The sequence below is a fragment of the Peromyscus eremicus genome, chromosome 5, assembly GCF_949786415.1.
Source record: "Peromyscus eremicus chromosome 5, PerEre_H2_v1, whole genome shotgun sequence".
NCBI classification, from domain to species: Eukaryota; Metazoa; Chordata; class Mammalia; order Rodentia; family Cricetidae; genus Peromyscus; species Peromyscus eremicus.
In genome coordinates this window covers 73,582,987-73,598,711 of record NC_081420.1, presented here as the reverse complement: position 1 = coordinate 73,598,711, position 15,725 = coordinate 73,582,987, and the positions used below count along the sequence as shown (strand labels likewise).

General features: G+C 40.8%; 1 protein-coding gene across 10 annotated transcripts in view; it reads left to right on the top strand.

Annotated features, from left to right (window-relative positions):
- The window catches only part of Abi1 (abl interactor 1), a 92,660-nt gene that overhangs the window by 34,596 nt on the left and 42,339 nt on the right, over positions 1 to 15,725 (top strand). For all 10 annotated transcript variants that reach the window (XM_059263687.1, XM_059263686.1, XM_059263685.1 and 7 more), the window contains exon 2: positions 8,120 to 8,287. In XM_059263687.1, coding sequence (XP_059119670.1) covers positions 8,120 to 8,287 — 168 coding nt within the window. The remainder of the gene's footprint in view (positions 1 to 8,119; positions 8,288 to 15,725) is intronic.

Sequence of the window (15,725 nt, the reverse complement as noted above, 5' to 3'; positions counted from 1 at the left end):
TTGAGAGTAATTTTTATTTTATTTGTACAAATATTTTGCCTGCATGTGTACTCACACGCGCGCGCGCGCGCGCGCGCGCGCACACACACACACACACACACACACACACACACACACATATGCCTGGTACCCAGACAGTTGTGAGCCACCATGTATGGATGCTGGCCATCGAACTAAGTTCTTTTGCAAGAACAGCAAGTACTCTTAACTGCTGAGCCATGTCTTCAGCTCCATCAAAGTAGCTAAATTTTAAACTTCATTTTCATGGGGGCTGGGAATTTAGCTCAGTTAGTAGTGTGCTTCCCTAGCATACATAAAGGCCTGGCTGCTATATCCTGAACCATTAAAAAAAAAAAAATTACCAGCTAGGAGTGGTGGTACATACCTGTGGTGCTAGCATTCAACTCAAGAGTAAATCAAAAGTGTCAAATTCAGAGTTGTCCTTGGTTACACAGCGAGTTCGAAACCAACCTGGGTTGTATGAGATCTCACTCCTCACAACAGAAAAAAAATTTTTTTTTTCATTTTTCTCTGACTTGCAATATTTCAAGCATTCAAAAGCCATGTGTGGCTAGGTGGTGGTGGTGCACGCCTTTAATCCCAGCACTTGGGAGGCAGGAGCAGGCAGATCTCTTGAGTTTGAAGCCAGCCTGGTCTACAGAGTTCCAGGACAGACAGGGCTGAACAGAGAGACCCTGTCCCAAAAAAACCCATAAAACAAAACAAGCAAAAAAAAGCCATGTGTAGATGTAACACCTTGCTGGAGAATGCCTTTCAAGTCACTATTAGTTTCCACTCATAAAAACTATAAATTTGAACAGCAAATTTGCAGAAAATGACTGCTGCTAGTTATTTTGTTTGTAGCTTCCTTATAGTCACCAACCAATCACCTTAGCATGCCCAAGGAGAGAACAAAACGGATCACAGACTATAGACAACTAAGAATGTATCCACAGAACTAAGACCAGCATTAACTACAGTAGGCTCCCTGTTAACTGACGGCACTGGGATTGACTTCTGATAGGAAGCCCATTTATCATCCCTGTCTTGTACAATGGATGAAGGCCTCTTAAAGGGAGTCAAACATACACAGCTTTAAAAGAAAAGTTAATTGTTTAAAATAGCTGCACTTAAAATAAGCAACACAGTGAATGCACTTAAAATAAACCATACAGGAAATTCCTTAGATAACTGAACTCTGTGATCATCTCAACCATTACCAATTTTCTTCTTCCTCCTTCCTTATCCACCTGCAGAAATCATACTTACTAAATTAGGATCTGCTAGCTGGAGTAGAAACTTTTAATAGTAAATCTGCTTCCCTTTCTGTCCCCTCATGGCTTCTTCAAAGGAAAAGAAAAAAACCAAACCAAACCTTATTTTCACTGCATGAAATAAAAAAGGCTGGTTGTAAGCAACCTCACTCTTCTGCATCCTCTGTCTCCCTTCCTTCCTCCTTTCCGTTGGGTACCAACTCCCGTCCATACCCTTACTCCACCTGCCTTTCTTCTTTCTCCACCTGCGGGTGAAATCTTTCTCCCGTTTAGTATGTCAGTACCTGACTTCCAAAAGAGAAAACATCCTTGTCATGACTGCTCATCAGAGAGTTAACACAAACCAGGAGTCATAGTACACAACTATAATCAAGCATTTGGGAGGTAGGAAGATGACCAGATTTGAGGACAGCCTGGGCAACACTGGAGAACCTGCCTCACAAAAGAAAAAGGAAAAGAAAAAGAAAAGAAAAAATGGAGGCATGGGATGGGAATAGGATTTGTGGCATAGTCTGTTCTTTAACTGGAAAGCTTACACAGAACAGTCAACTACAGCTACATTTAACCTGTCTTCATCTTTAACTGTATTCCCAAACGCTTTGAAACCTTTGTAGTCAATTTATATCTTCCTGGCATTTCTAATAGACAGATAACACAGCTCTGAAATTTTAAGTTTTATCATAGTTACAACCCAAAAAATCCCTTTATCACCAGTATCACAATGCATTTATACTTTAAAAGTCTTAGGACACAATCTAGGGAAACCCTATTTTAGAAAGAGCAAGTACATTTAAAAATTACAAATAGGTTCAAGGCCAGCCTGGGATACAATAGCAAATACCAAGCCAGCCTCAGCTACAAAGTGAGACCTCCCATGAAAACAAATAAACAAACAAACAAACAAAACCCCAACAAAACAAAATTCACTGTTAGATAGACAGGCCCTAATAAAGAGGACTGACTATAAGCAAGGCCGCAGAGCCCACCTCCACCAGTGTGCACTCACAACACCGCCACCTGGCGGTCAGCAGCCTAGCTGCTGTCAGGTTGTACAGGTCACCCACTAGCCAGGTCTCCCACTCCCTTGCCCAGGGAAACAGTGCCCCCATCATGTGACCTAAGTTATGCACATCCATTCCCCTTCAGTCACACAGCACAGATAACATGCCAGCCCCCAATTCCCTTAGGAAGTCTTCCATGTGAACCAGGGAGGGCAGATTCAGGCCCCTGTGGACAGCTAAACCTTTTGCCTGGAAGGACAATCTATCGTCATGCCCCTCTCAAACTCCTCTAAATACCTGACTTAGTATATATTTATGTATTGTTCATATAAAAGATCTCATTTTAGCCCAAGATACTGGCTTTCCTTCCACTTGGTCCTTTGCTGTCAACTAATTCACTTCCCAAACAATTTTAGTTCTTCTTAAAAAGAATGATTGCAAAGCACTCCACGTCCTGGACAGTGCAGCCAGACAACACATATCACAACTGCTTAGAATCTATGTGTTCTTCACTTCTAGGAATTTGCCCAGAAGAAGAGCAAGGGCAAGTGCAGACAATATGCATATCACCTCAATTTATGACAGCAAAAGAAAAACTAGAACCAATGTGAAGAACCAATGACAGGTGACAAAATTCATTTTGACTACCATGTAGTCAAAATGTATGTAGTTATTTCCAACAAGGAAAGTGTGCTAAAGTCAAGATTTAAAGCAGGAAGCAGTCCAGTGTGATTTCTAGAGAAGGTATTTATTCTGTAATTTCACTTGACCTTTATAGTAATAATTGAGGAAGCAGTGAAGATCCAGGGAGGATGGAAATCAGAAAGTACTAACCAGTCAACTTGAGAAGCTAGAGCATCCAGCTGCAGAAACCGGACTGCAAAGGAAAAGCTAATGCTTCCGGAAGTTGTGCCACTCTAGATTTGCCAACCACACCTGGAGATCTGTCACATGAGTGGGGCCGCTGTCACAATCAGGAACAGAGAGAGAGAAAGGTCAAGCTGGAGCCCACTAGTTCCTCCATGCCTCTTACTGCATCTAACCAGGGACACCTGCAGATGGTAGACAGCATTGCTTATACAAACCCCTCTTGGCTAGTTCTAACCCAGTGTGTTTGGCAGCCATACAAAGGAGAAGATTATGGAGCACATAGTCTGAGCTTGAGTAAACAAAACAGTAAAAACCACCACAGTACAGTCTGTCAATATGGTATATGCGCACATCTCTCTTTTAGACGTACAGAACTCATGAGTAAAGACAACAGAGAAAACATGCTTCAGTCCATCATGCACAGCTGTCTCTCTTACATGACCAGAACTAGTTATTGGTTACTTTCCTCATTGCTGTAACAAGTACCTGGCAAAAAAGCAATTGAAGAAATGTTTGTTTTGGTTCAGTCTGAGAGTCCAGTTCCTCATGATGGCAAAGCCATGGAGTCAGAAGCAGGAGATAAGCTGGCTGCTTAGCTCACTCTCTTTATTACTCAATCCAGGACTCCAGTTCAGGGGATGCTTTTCCTTTTCCTTTGGTTTTCTTCTGATCTATCGTGTTTCCCTTTTGCTTTCTATTTTTCTATGCAGACTTTATCTTATTAAGATTTTGTTTTTATGTTCTATTCCTCTTTTAAGCTTATTCTTGTTACTGAGAAATCTCATTCTTTTCATTCATTCATTCATTCATTCATTCAGGCTCTTCTAGGGTCTGAATTGTAGGCCTTGTGAGCTCAACAAACACATACTTACCACAGGGTTATAACTCCAGCCTCCCCCCCCCCCCCCATCTGCTATTTTCTCTTCTTCATAACAGATATTTCTCTCCCTCTTTTTTCCTTTGATTAAACCTTGCTTGCTTCTATTTTCCGCTCTCCCTGCCACCTGTCCTTTATCTCAGCCATTTACTATAGCCACATAAATGTTACACTGAATGGCTTTTAACTTATTAATACACTCTGCACACTTGTGACCGTTGGTGACACTGGTATCCTGTGTCGTTTGTTGTGACTGCTGTTATACTTTTCCTCTCTCTGAGTAGTAATCAATACTGAGCCCTCAAAAGCTAGGTGGCCCTTTAGTTTCAGCATAAGTTGTGCATAAGTGTGAGGGTACCAGTGCCACAGCATGCACGGGGAGGTCAGAAGACATCTTTGGAGCTGTTTTTCTCCTTCATCTTTAAGGGGCTTCAGGGAATCAAACTCAGGTCACCAGGCTTGTACAGCAAGTACTTTTACCTATTGAGTTATCTTGCCAAACTGATTTGGGCTTTTTTTTTTTTTTTTTAAATTAAATTTATTTATTTTACATCCCAACCACAGTTTCTCCTCCCTCCTCTCCTTCTACTCCACCCCACCCCCACTCCTCTGTTTCTGTTCAGAAAGGGGCAGGCCTCTCATGGATAGCAACAAAGCATGGCATATCAAATTGCAGTAGGACTAAGAACCTTTCCTTAGCTCTCATATCCCACCCCCCCCCCCACCGTCTCTTACCCTCCATTACTCCCCCTCCCCCTCCCAGTTTGCTCATGTAGATCTCATCCATTTCTCCATCGCTGGGCGATCCCTATGTCTTTCCTAGGGTCCTCCTTACTAGATAGCCTCCCTGGAGCTGTGAGTTGCAGTCTGGTTATCCTTTGCTTTACATCTAGTATCCACTTATGAGTGAGTACATACCATGTTTGTCCTTCTGAGTCTGGGTTACCTCACTCAGGATGATATTTTCTAGTTCCATCTATTTGCCTGCAAACCTCATGATGCCATTGTTTTTCTCTGCTGAGTAGTACTCCATTGCATATATGTACCACATTTTCTTTATCCATTCTTCAGCTGAACGGGAACAGAGTGGCAGAACAAGGAAAGAATTACCATGATAAATGAAGGCACCATGGGAATAGGGAGAAGCAGAGTACTAGGGAGGTTCCCAGGAATCCACAAGGATGACTCCACCATAGACTACTGGCAATGGTCGAGAGGGTACCTGAGCTGACCTATTCTGGTGATCGGATGGCTGAATATCCTGTCATCATAGAACCCTCATCCAGTGGTTCTATGAAAGCAGATGCAGAGATCCATGGCTGGGTCCCAGGCAGAGCTCCAGGAGTCCAATCGACGAGAGAGAGGAGGGATTCTATGAGCAAGAGTTATCGAGACCATTATTGGAAAAAGTACAGAGACAACTAGCCAAACTAGTGGAAACACATGAACTGTGAACCAATAGCCGAGGAGCCTCCATGGTACTGGACTAGGCCCTCTGGATAGTTGAGACAGTTGTTTAGCTTGAACTGTTTAGGGGACCCCAGGCAGTGGGATCAGAAACCGTCCCTAGTGCTTGAGCCGGCTTTTTGGAATCTAGTGCCTGTTGTGAGACACTTTGCACAGCCTTGGTGCAGGGAAGAGGGGCTTGGACCTGCCTCAACTGAATGTATCCGGCTCTGCTGACTCTCTGTGGGAGACCTTGTCTTGGAAGAGGTGGGAATAGGGGGTGGGTTGGGAGGGAAGGCTCGGGGGTGGGAAGAGGGAGGACAAGGGAATCTGTGGTTGATATGTAAAATGAATAGAAAATCTCTTAATAAAAAAAAAGAAAAAGAAAAAGAAAACCAAAAACCAAAAAAACAAAACAAAACAAAACCCAAAACCAAACAGACCCAAAAAACCTTCCTTTGCATTAAGGCTGAGCAAGGCAATCCAGTATGAGGAATAGGTTCTCAAGAGCTAGCCAAAGCATTAGGGACAGCCCTGCTCCCATTATTAGGAGTCCCACAAATAGACCAAGCCACACAACTGTCAAATATATGTATGTAGAGGGCTTAAGTTGGTCCCATGAAGGCTCCCTGGTTGTTGGTTCAGACTCTGAGTTCCTATGAGCTAAGTTAGTTGATTCTGGGTTTTCTTGTAATGTCCTTTGACCCCTTTGGCTCCTACAATCCTTCCTCCCTCTCTTAAGCAGGATTCCCCAAGGTCAGCCTAATGTTTGGCCATGGATCTCTGTATCTGTTTCCATCGGTTACTGGATGAAGGTTCTCGAATGACAATTGGGGTAGTCACCAGTCTGATCACAGATGGCCAGTTTAGGCCACATATTCACTATTGCTAGGAGTCTTAGCTGGGGTCATACTTGTAAATTTGTGGGAGTTTCCCTGGCATCAGGTTTCTACCTAACCCTGAAAAGGTGCCCTCCCCACACACTTTCCAGTCATCTCTTTCAGTACTCTTCCCCTCTAACCATCCTCCACCTGATCCCTCAAGTTCCCATCCCCACCACCCCCAGTCCACCTGGGAGATCTCCTCTATTTCCCTTTCCCTGGAAGAGCCATGTGTCCCCTCTTAAGCCTTCCTTGTTACCTAGCTTCTCTGGGTCTGTGGATTGTAGCATGATTATCCTTTACAGCTATTTTCCACTTAGAAGTGAGTACATACCATGTTTGTCTTTCTGGGTCTGGGTTACCTCACTCAGGATGATTTTTTTTCTAGTTCCATCCCTTTGCCTGCAAATTCCATGATATCATTGTTTTTAACAGTTGAGTAATACTCCATTGTGTATATATACCACATTTTCTTTATCCTTCGGTTGAGGGGCATCTAGGTTGTTTCCAGGTTCTGGCTATTACAACTAAAGCTGCTGTGAACATAGTTGAGCAAGTGTCCTTGTGGTATGATTGAGCGTTCCTTGAGTATATGCTGGCTCTTGGTTTAGATAGATTTCCAATTTTCTGATAAACCGCTATTTGATTTCCAAAGTGGCTGTACAAGTTTGCACTCCCACCAGCAGTGGAGGAGTGTTCTCCTTGCTCCACATCCTCTCCAGCATAAGCTGTCAATTGTATTTTTGATCTTAGCCATTCTGACAGGTGTTAAGATGGTATCTCAGACTCATTTTGATTTGCATTTCCCTGATGGCTAAGGATGTTGAACAATTCTTTAAGTGTATTTCAGCCATTTGAGATTCTTCTGTTGAGAATTCTCTGTTTAGATCTGTACCCCTTTTTAAAATTGGATTATTTGGTTTTTTTTTGATGTCTAGTTTCTTGAGTTCTTTATGTATTTTATCTCTGTCAGATGTGGAGTTGGTGAAGATCTTTTCCCATTCTATAGGCTGCAGTTTTGTCCTATTGACAGGATCCTTTGCCTTACAGAAGCTTTTCAGTTTCACGAGGTCCCATTTATTAATTGTTCATCTTAGTGTTTGTGCTTCTGGTGTTTTGTTCAGGAAGTTGTCTCCTGTGTCAGTGTGTTTAAGGCTGTTCTCCACTTTCTTTTCTGTTAGGTTCCTTGTAACTGGATTTATGTTGAGGTCTTTGATCCTCTTGGACTTGAGTTTTGTGTGTGTGGCAATAGATAGGAATCTATTTGCATTTTTCTACATGTGGACATCCATTTATGCTACCACCATTTGTTGAAGGTGCTTTTTTTTCTCCATTACATATTTTTGGCTTCTTTGTCAAAAAATCAAGTATCCATATGTGTGTGAATTTATGTCTGGGTCTTCGATTTTATTCCATTGATCAATGTGTCTGTTTTTGTGCTAATACTAATCTGTTTTTATTACTATAGCTCTGTAGTAGAGCTTGAAATCAGGGATGGTAATACCTCCAGCAGTTCTTTTTTATTGTACAGGATTGTTTTAGTTATCCTGGGCTTTTTGTTTTTTCATATAAAGTTGATTATTTTTTTTTAAGGTCTGTAAAGAAACCCCCCCCCCCCAAAAAAAAAAAAATGTCAGCATGCCATTTGGCTAGTTAGATATTGCCGATTTGGGCTCTTTAAATGGGGAAAAAATGACTCTGTATTTGTATAGAATGTGTTGTGTTTAATGAATGTTAACTAAGAATTGGTTATTTTTGTTCTTATTTCAGGCTACAGACAAGAGAAAAGCTCTAGAAGAGACCAAAGCATATACAACCCAATCTCTAGCTAGTGTTGCTTATCAAATAAATGCATTGGCCAACAATGTACTCCAGTTGCTGGATATCCAAGCCTCTCAGCTTCGGAGGATGGAGTCTTCCATCAACCATATCTCACAGGTACCAGCTTGTAAAGTCTTTCAGGTTCATGTTTAGTCAAATGGCAGCATGTATCTTAAGTATAGTCATACATTGCTTAATTACAAGGGTATATACCTGCTAAGAAATGTGTCACTAGGAGATTTTGTTGTGGTGTCAACATTGTAGAGAACACCTACATCAATCTTCATGGTATATAAATCTACCCACTGTTCCCTATGGATGATTGATGTTGTCAAGAGTGGGAAATGCAAGGTTCATGAGGCAGTTGGAGGTGTAGAAAAAAGTTTTTTAAATAATTAAATAGTATTAGGCTGGAGAGATGGCTCATCAATTAAGACCACTGGCTGCTCTTCTAAAGAACCTGAGTTCAATTCCCAACACCCACTTGGCAGCTCAAAACTATAACTCCAGTTCCAGAGGATCTGATACCATCACAACAGACATACATACAGGCAAAACACCAGTACACATTAGATTAAAAAAGATATCATTTAAAAAGGTTTACTCTGAAAAAAAAGAAAAAAAGTAGGAGTAACGTTCTTTAATACAGTGGTAACAAGTGTTATAAATATATAGACCAGTAGGAAGTTATTATCATTATCAGCTGTTATACAACATAAAAGTGTGACTGGCAGTACAGTGGATATGTTCACACAGTCACTACCATGAGACATACGAGTAATTCATTGTTCTTGGACACGGATATAAAAATCTCAATAGACCTCTGGTATATATGCAATCTCAGACAAATGGAATGTAATGATGGTATAGATAATCTGGGTATAGATATCCTTACCTAGTATTTTACTGATTGATTGTGGTCATGATCACTTTTAGTTTTGTTTTGAGTTGAGTAAGCCTACTGTTTTCTTAAGTTTTGAAATGGTCTCATTGTAGCCCTGGTGGTTCTTGAACTGAGATGCAGCTATCTTAGCCTCTTTGGGGGGGGGGGCATATTTTTTATGTACATGAGTGTTTTGCCTACAATATGTCTGTGTACCACATGAGTGCCTGGTGCCCACAGAAGCTAAAAGAGGGCATGGATCTCCTAAGGTTGGAGTTACAGATGATTATGAGCTGTCATGGGCATCGTGGGAATCAAACCTGGGTCCTCTGTGAGATGAACCAGTGCTCTTAATGGCTGAGCTGTCTCTCCTGTCTGTAGCTTTAGCTTTTGGATGCGGGGTTCCTAGGTATGCACCACTGCGTCTGCTTTACTTTTGTTCTTTCAAGTCTTCTTTTACACTGGGAGGAAAACAACACAAAACTGAACGTTTAAGGTGTGTTTGGATTGGGGATGGAACCTAGGGCTTTTGTGTATTATTCTAGTCATGTATTCTACTACTGATCTGCACACTCTGTTTCTTTATTTTGAGGTAGCCTTATGGTAAGCTGCCCAGGCTGGCCTTAAACCCTTTATCATTCCTCCTTAGCCTCCTGAGTAGCTGGGATTACAGTTATATCCCACCATGCCTGTCTGTTAACTTTTGTTGAGGTAAACTAAATTACATTTAATTAAAGCTTATAATAGTATCTTGCCACTTTTCACCTATTCCCAAGAGATCATCAACATAAAGAAAGGAAAATGTGCTTTTGTAAGCCCTTCCCTCCTTCCCATCCCCTGTTTTCAGGTTTTCTGTCATTTTATAGAATAGTTCAGATTTTCTAGAATTTTGTGTGAATGCATTCACACACCTATCCCATACCCCATTCATTTTGTTTGGCCTTTTTCACATAGCATACTTACCTTGAGATTTACCCATATTGTTCCCATATAAAAGAATCTCTGCTTTTATTGTTGAGTGATTTCTATTGTTATCTGTTTGTATATCTATTGTTGAAAATACAGGTTGTTTTCATATTTGCCAATTACATATTAAACTTCTATGAACATTTATATATAGATCTTTCCATAGTCAAATGCTTTCCAGTTTTAAAAAATTACATTTTTATTTATTTTTGTGTGTTTGGTACATATGTGCCTCAGCATATTATGTTTGGAGGTCAGAGGCCAGTTAGCAGGAGTGGTTCTCTCCCTTCCAACATATGAGTCCTGGAGTGTATTCAGGCTCTCAGGCTTGGTAGCAAGTGCCTTCAGGTTCTGATCATTCTCACTGGTCCTGCTTTTGTTTCTGTAGGGCAGCTATCTGTGTGGAATGAATAATTTATATGGTAGATGTCTGTTTATAAGAAATTGTCAGGTTTTTAAAAGTGTTTACTGTCTAGTCTGTTGAGAGATCTTATAAGGAACAAGATCGTAGATTTTGTTATTTTTTTTATGCATCTGTGGACAGGAACAAGGTTATTTGTTTGTTTTAATCTCTTAATAAAAATGAATTACATTGCTTTTGTATGGGTTTTGGATTTACATTATTTTAAATGTGAAGCATTCTTTGCTGTCCTAGGATTAAATTCCAATAAATTGCCAATTTTATACATTGTCAGATTTAATTTGATAGAATTTTAAGGAAATTACTTGTATGGCCTTGAGAAGTATTGGTTATGTTTTGTAGTATTATCTTTGGCTTTGCTGTTGTTACTGTAACTCTGGTTTTAGACGAGCGGTTTTCCATTTGAACCTAGACTTTGCACGTGGAAGTTTTGTGCGTGCGCGCGAGCATGTGTTTGTGTGTTTAAAATACTGCTTAAATTTGTCCTTTGACAGTTTCATACACGTTTCTGGTACGTTCTGCTTCCTCTCACTTCCCATCCTCTCATCTCCCTCCCACTCATGCAAGGCTGCCCTGGGCCGGCCCCACAGGTCTCTTCCCATATGCATACTTTTTTGTTTTGCGGTCCTTTGTTTTTAAAAGAACCATCATTAGACTTTATTTCACAAATCCCTCCCCAAATTGGGTACTATGTGAAGGTAGCAAAACGCCAGTCAGTCTTACTTGAGGGATTATAAGAAAAGTCCAGAATCTGTTCCACTTCTTTCTATCCCTAGTCTTGCTCTCCAGAGTGCTTATATATGATACATACAACATGCCAGCGTTTTTACACATGTCAATAAGTATGAGTTAATTTATCCTCATAACAGCCTTATTACAAAGCCTGTGTGATGGTACACACCTTTAATAATCCCAGCATTCAGGGGGCAGAGACAGGCAGCTCTCTGAGTTCCAGGATATCCAAGGCTTCATTGTAAGACCCTGTCTCAAAACACAAATAATCAAACAAGAAAACAAACAAATAGGACCCAACCTCATTACAGATGCAGATGCAGAGGCTAGGTAATTTATTCAGGATTATATACTATTAAAAATGGCGTGTTAACAAGCAAATTTGGTCTTAGAATCTGTTATTACTTGTTTACTATCCTTATTTTTTCTAGACTTTTGTTTCTTTGTTGGTGGCAGTGCTAGAGTTCAAACCTAAGGCCTTACATATGGCAGACAAGCACCCATCCGCTGAGCTCCCTACAGCCCTCTTTTAAACTTGTATGTCTCATCTGTTCTACCATGTCATTGAGGTAGAGAGCCATAGGCTCTGGGTCTAGGGATTTTCTTTTTTAAAGACAGGACTAAGGGTGGTCTAGAACTCAAGATTCTCCTTGCATTCCCAGGGATTACAAACACACTCCATAATTTCTGGATGGTTCTAAATGTTTTGTTTTTAGTTTGTCTTTTCTTCTTTCAAGTAACTTTTTGAATATTTTATTTAGTGGCCTGTTGCGTGCATGTGCATGGAAAGAAAGCTCTTACAGGGCCTGCTTAACTGTGTCCATCTTCTAAGAGGAAGGGGTCTTTCTGTCTGGAGATGAGGTCACTACATTTCTGGATATACTTTTTTATTTCTTCTGCTGTGTTATCTTTTCTAACCACTTTCTAAATATTTCTAAATTCTTATTCATCTTTTTAGGAGAGTTTCCTCAGTTTTAGTTTCTGGTTTTGTCTATTACATTTTTTCTCCTTTTTAAGTTTCAGTAGTTAAAAGAATTATGTTATTTTATTGATTAGTTTTTATTCTTCATGAAAGTCCTTTTTTTTTTTTTAATTTTTATTCCTTTATTCTTTGTTAAATTTTTTTGTGGTTCACTTTTCAGTTTTGTTGCAGGTCCCTCTTTTCCTTATAAAATCTGGTAATCATTTTTCTCAATATTTAAGAATTTGAGACTAAAATACCTAAGTAGAGCTTAGTTGTTTTTTAAATAAAAATATTTAAATGTACATACGTGTGTGTGTGTGTGTGTGTGTGTGTGTGTGTGTGTGTGTGTGTGTTTCTGCCTGCACTGGTGTCTGTGTGCATGCACATGCTTTGGCACTTGTGTGATCAGAGGAACTTACTGGAATTGGTTCTTACCTTTTATGCTGTGGGTTCCAAGAATTGAACTCAGGTTGTCAGGCTTGGTGGCAAAGCCTACCCACTCAGCCATCTGGCCATCTAAATCTAGCCTTTCATTTAAAACAAAACAAAACAAAAAAACTTTTGTACATGTACATATTATATGTTGTCCATATTCCCTAACTAGCTTCCTCTCCTCTTTCTTCCGATCACCCTCTCCCATTGGTCAATTTTCCTAGATGGCCTTATTTCTGTTGACTTATTTATTATGATTGTGGCAGGGTGGCATGGCATGGTGTGCATGTGGAGGTAGAGTACAACTTTGGAGTTAGTTTCCCCTTCCATCTTTACATGGTGTCTTGGTTAGGAGTACTATTGCTATGATGAAATACTGTGACCAAAAGCAAGCTAGGAAGAAAGGATTTATTTGGCTTACACTTCTACATCATAGCCCATCATTGAAGGAAGTCAGGACAGGAACTCAAACAGGAAAGGAACCTGGAGGCAGGAGCTGATGCAGATGCTGTGCATGGATGCTGCTTACTGCTTCTCAAGGCTTCCTCAACCTGCTTTCTTTTAGAACCTAGGACCACCAGCCCAGGGGTGGCCTCATCCACAATGGTTTGGGCCCTCCCCCACAATCACTAATTAAGAAAGTGCCCTACAGCTTGCCTATAGCCATTTTCTTAATTAAGGTACCCTTTTCTCTGATGACTATAGCTTATGACAAGTTGAAATAAAACTGGCCAGCACACATGGGTTCCACTTATGATTTCAGGTAGTCAGGCTTGCCTAGCAAGCAGCCTTCCTTCCCTAGCAGGCCATCTCACCCTCCCTCACTTCTGCTTTCAAGTCTTGTAACTCAGCTTGGCCTGGGACTTGGGTTCTTCCTGCCTTTGCTCCCAAGTGTTGCTATTATAGGCATGGGCCACCATGCCTAGTTATTTTATAATAATTCTGACTCAAGTGTTTCCATGGAGTCTGATTTTGCAGTTCATATTTTCTTATGAAATCTATTTTGTAGTGTGTATATATAGGTCATTCTGAATCAAGTTAATTTCAGAGTTGATTGGGACCTTGTTTCAGGCGTATTGAACAGAGCTCTGTAACAGAATTTTGGGCATAGGGCCATTTCCAGAGTCTGGCCCAAATGAGCAGGAACAGACAAAGGTTGTCTTTTTCTTTGCTGAAGGCTTTCTCTGTGTAGCTTGTCTCAGGACTCTTACTTTTTTTTTTTTCCTTCTTTTTTTAAAACCCATCTCCGTTTGCTATTCAGGGCAAAGGATTTAGATTTTCATTTCTTAGTTGTTTTCAGCAAATATATATTGTGGCCTTATTTATATGTAAAAGTCTTTGCTTAAAACCCACAGTGCTTTCTCTGTAGTGGCAGTTGTGAGGCTCAGGAGGCCTCCTGATAAATACATTGTAGAAAATAAGGACATATCAAGTAGTATTGCTGTGACACATCTCTCTCCTGCCTGCTTTTCTGTGTTTTGATCATTGGAACAAACCTTTTTTCTGAAAGATTTTTAAAAGAAACCTATCTGTACCCCCTACCCACCCAAGTGACAAGGACAGGAAGGAGAGCACACTTAAAACAATGTATTTCTTTGTGGTAATTTTATATAACCAAGTGTTTTTTTTTTTTTTTTTTAAAGATTTATTTTTTAAATTATGTGTGGGTATGTGCAGATGTGTGCAGGTTCCGTCACAGCCAGAAGAGGGTGTCTAATCACCTGGAGCTGGAGTTAGAGGCAGTTGCCTCTGATGTGGATTCTTGGAACTGAACTTGGTCTTTGGTGAGACCATGCCATCTCTCTAGCCCATACACTCAGATCTTAGAGGATTCTGTGAACTGAAGTTCCCAGAAATCAACAAAGCCACGCCATGTTAAAGATGCACAAAGCTAATCACCTGGCTAAAACTTGCTGTGGGAGCCCAGCTGGGCGATCAGCTCCCACATTTTATGACAGGGTACTCTTGAGGAGTGAGGGATAAGAGATATTAGATAGAAGGATAGAGGGGAGAGAGACAGAAACACAGGATAGCCTCGGGAGGGCCTGGACCATTATCCACTGGCCCCTTCTGTCTCTTCTAAAGGGCTTTTTTTTTTTTTTTTTTTTTTAAAGATTTATTTATTTATTATGTACACAGAAGAGGGCACCAGATCTCATTACAGATGGTTGTGAGCCACCATGTGGGTGCTGGGGATTGAACTCAGGACCTCTGGAAGAGCAGTCAATGCTCTTAACCTCTGAGCCATCTCTCCAGCCCCTAAAGGGCTTTTTATAGGAATGCCAAGGGGTGGAGCAAAAGACCTCCTTCTAGTACAGCCAAGTGCAGACCCTTTCCAGTCTCCTGATAACCACACATGTGGTCAAGCAATTCTCTAATGCAGCCCTGCTGGGTAAAGCAAGCTCAGATCCCACTAGGAAACCTTTGTGGACCTCCACAACTTGCTAAGAGGAGAGAGCCTCAGTGTTGCTTATCTGGAGCCAGATCATCTTGTGCTATTAATAGCCAACCATTGTCTTCCTCTGTGTTTTACCTAGCAACCATTCTTGTGACTATTAGGTACATTCTTTTAGAATGTACTGAGAGACCACCAGCCAGCCCAAAGGCTAAGAAAGTTATCAGATAATTCTCTATAACAGATTCCCTACCTTGCTATAACCAACCTACTTGATGTTTCCACCAATGTATTTGAGAGATGCCATCATTTCTTAACATTCTTTTGTTCTATAAAAATAAAACTTTCACGAAAATGTTACCATGTGGGAAGTATTTGTTCTTATTATATATGTATTAGGGTAACCTGAGTCTGTGTTCCAGGCTATGGTCACTCATACTTGGTTCCAGAGTAAACTACCTCTTGTTCTTTTGGATGCTAGAGCATTTTTTTTTTGCTATTGTTTTAAAGACAGAGTCTCACCATGTATCCCTGGCCTGGAATTCCTTTCATAGACTGTGTTGGCTTCAGACTCATAGACATCCACATCCCTTGCTTTATGGTCCACCATGCCCACCTCCCCTCCCTCCCTCCCTCCCTCCCTCCCTCCCTCCCTCCCTCCCTCTCTCCTTCTCTCTCTCTCTCTCTCTCTCTCTCTCTCTCTCTCTCTCTCTCTCTCTCTCTCTCTCTGTCTCTCTGTTAATCAAAAGATAGTTTTACTTC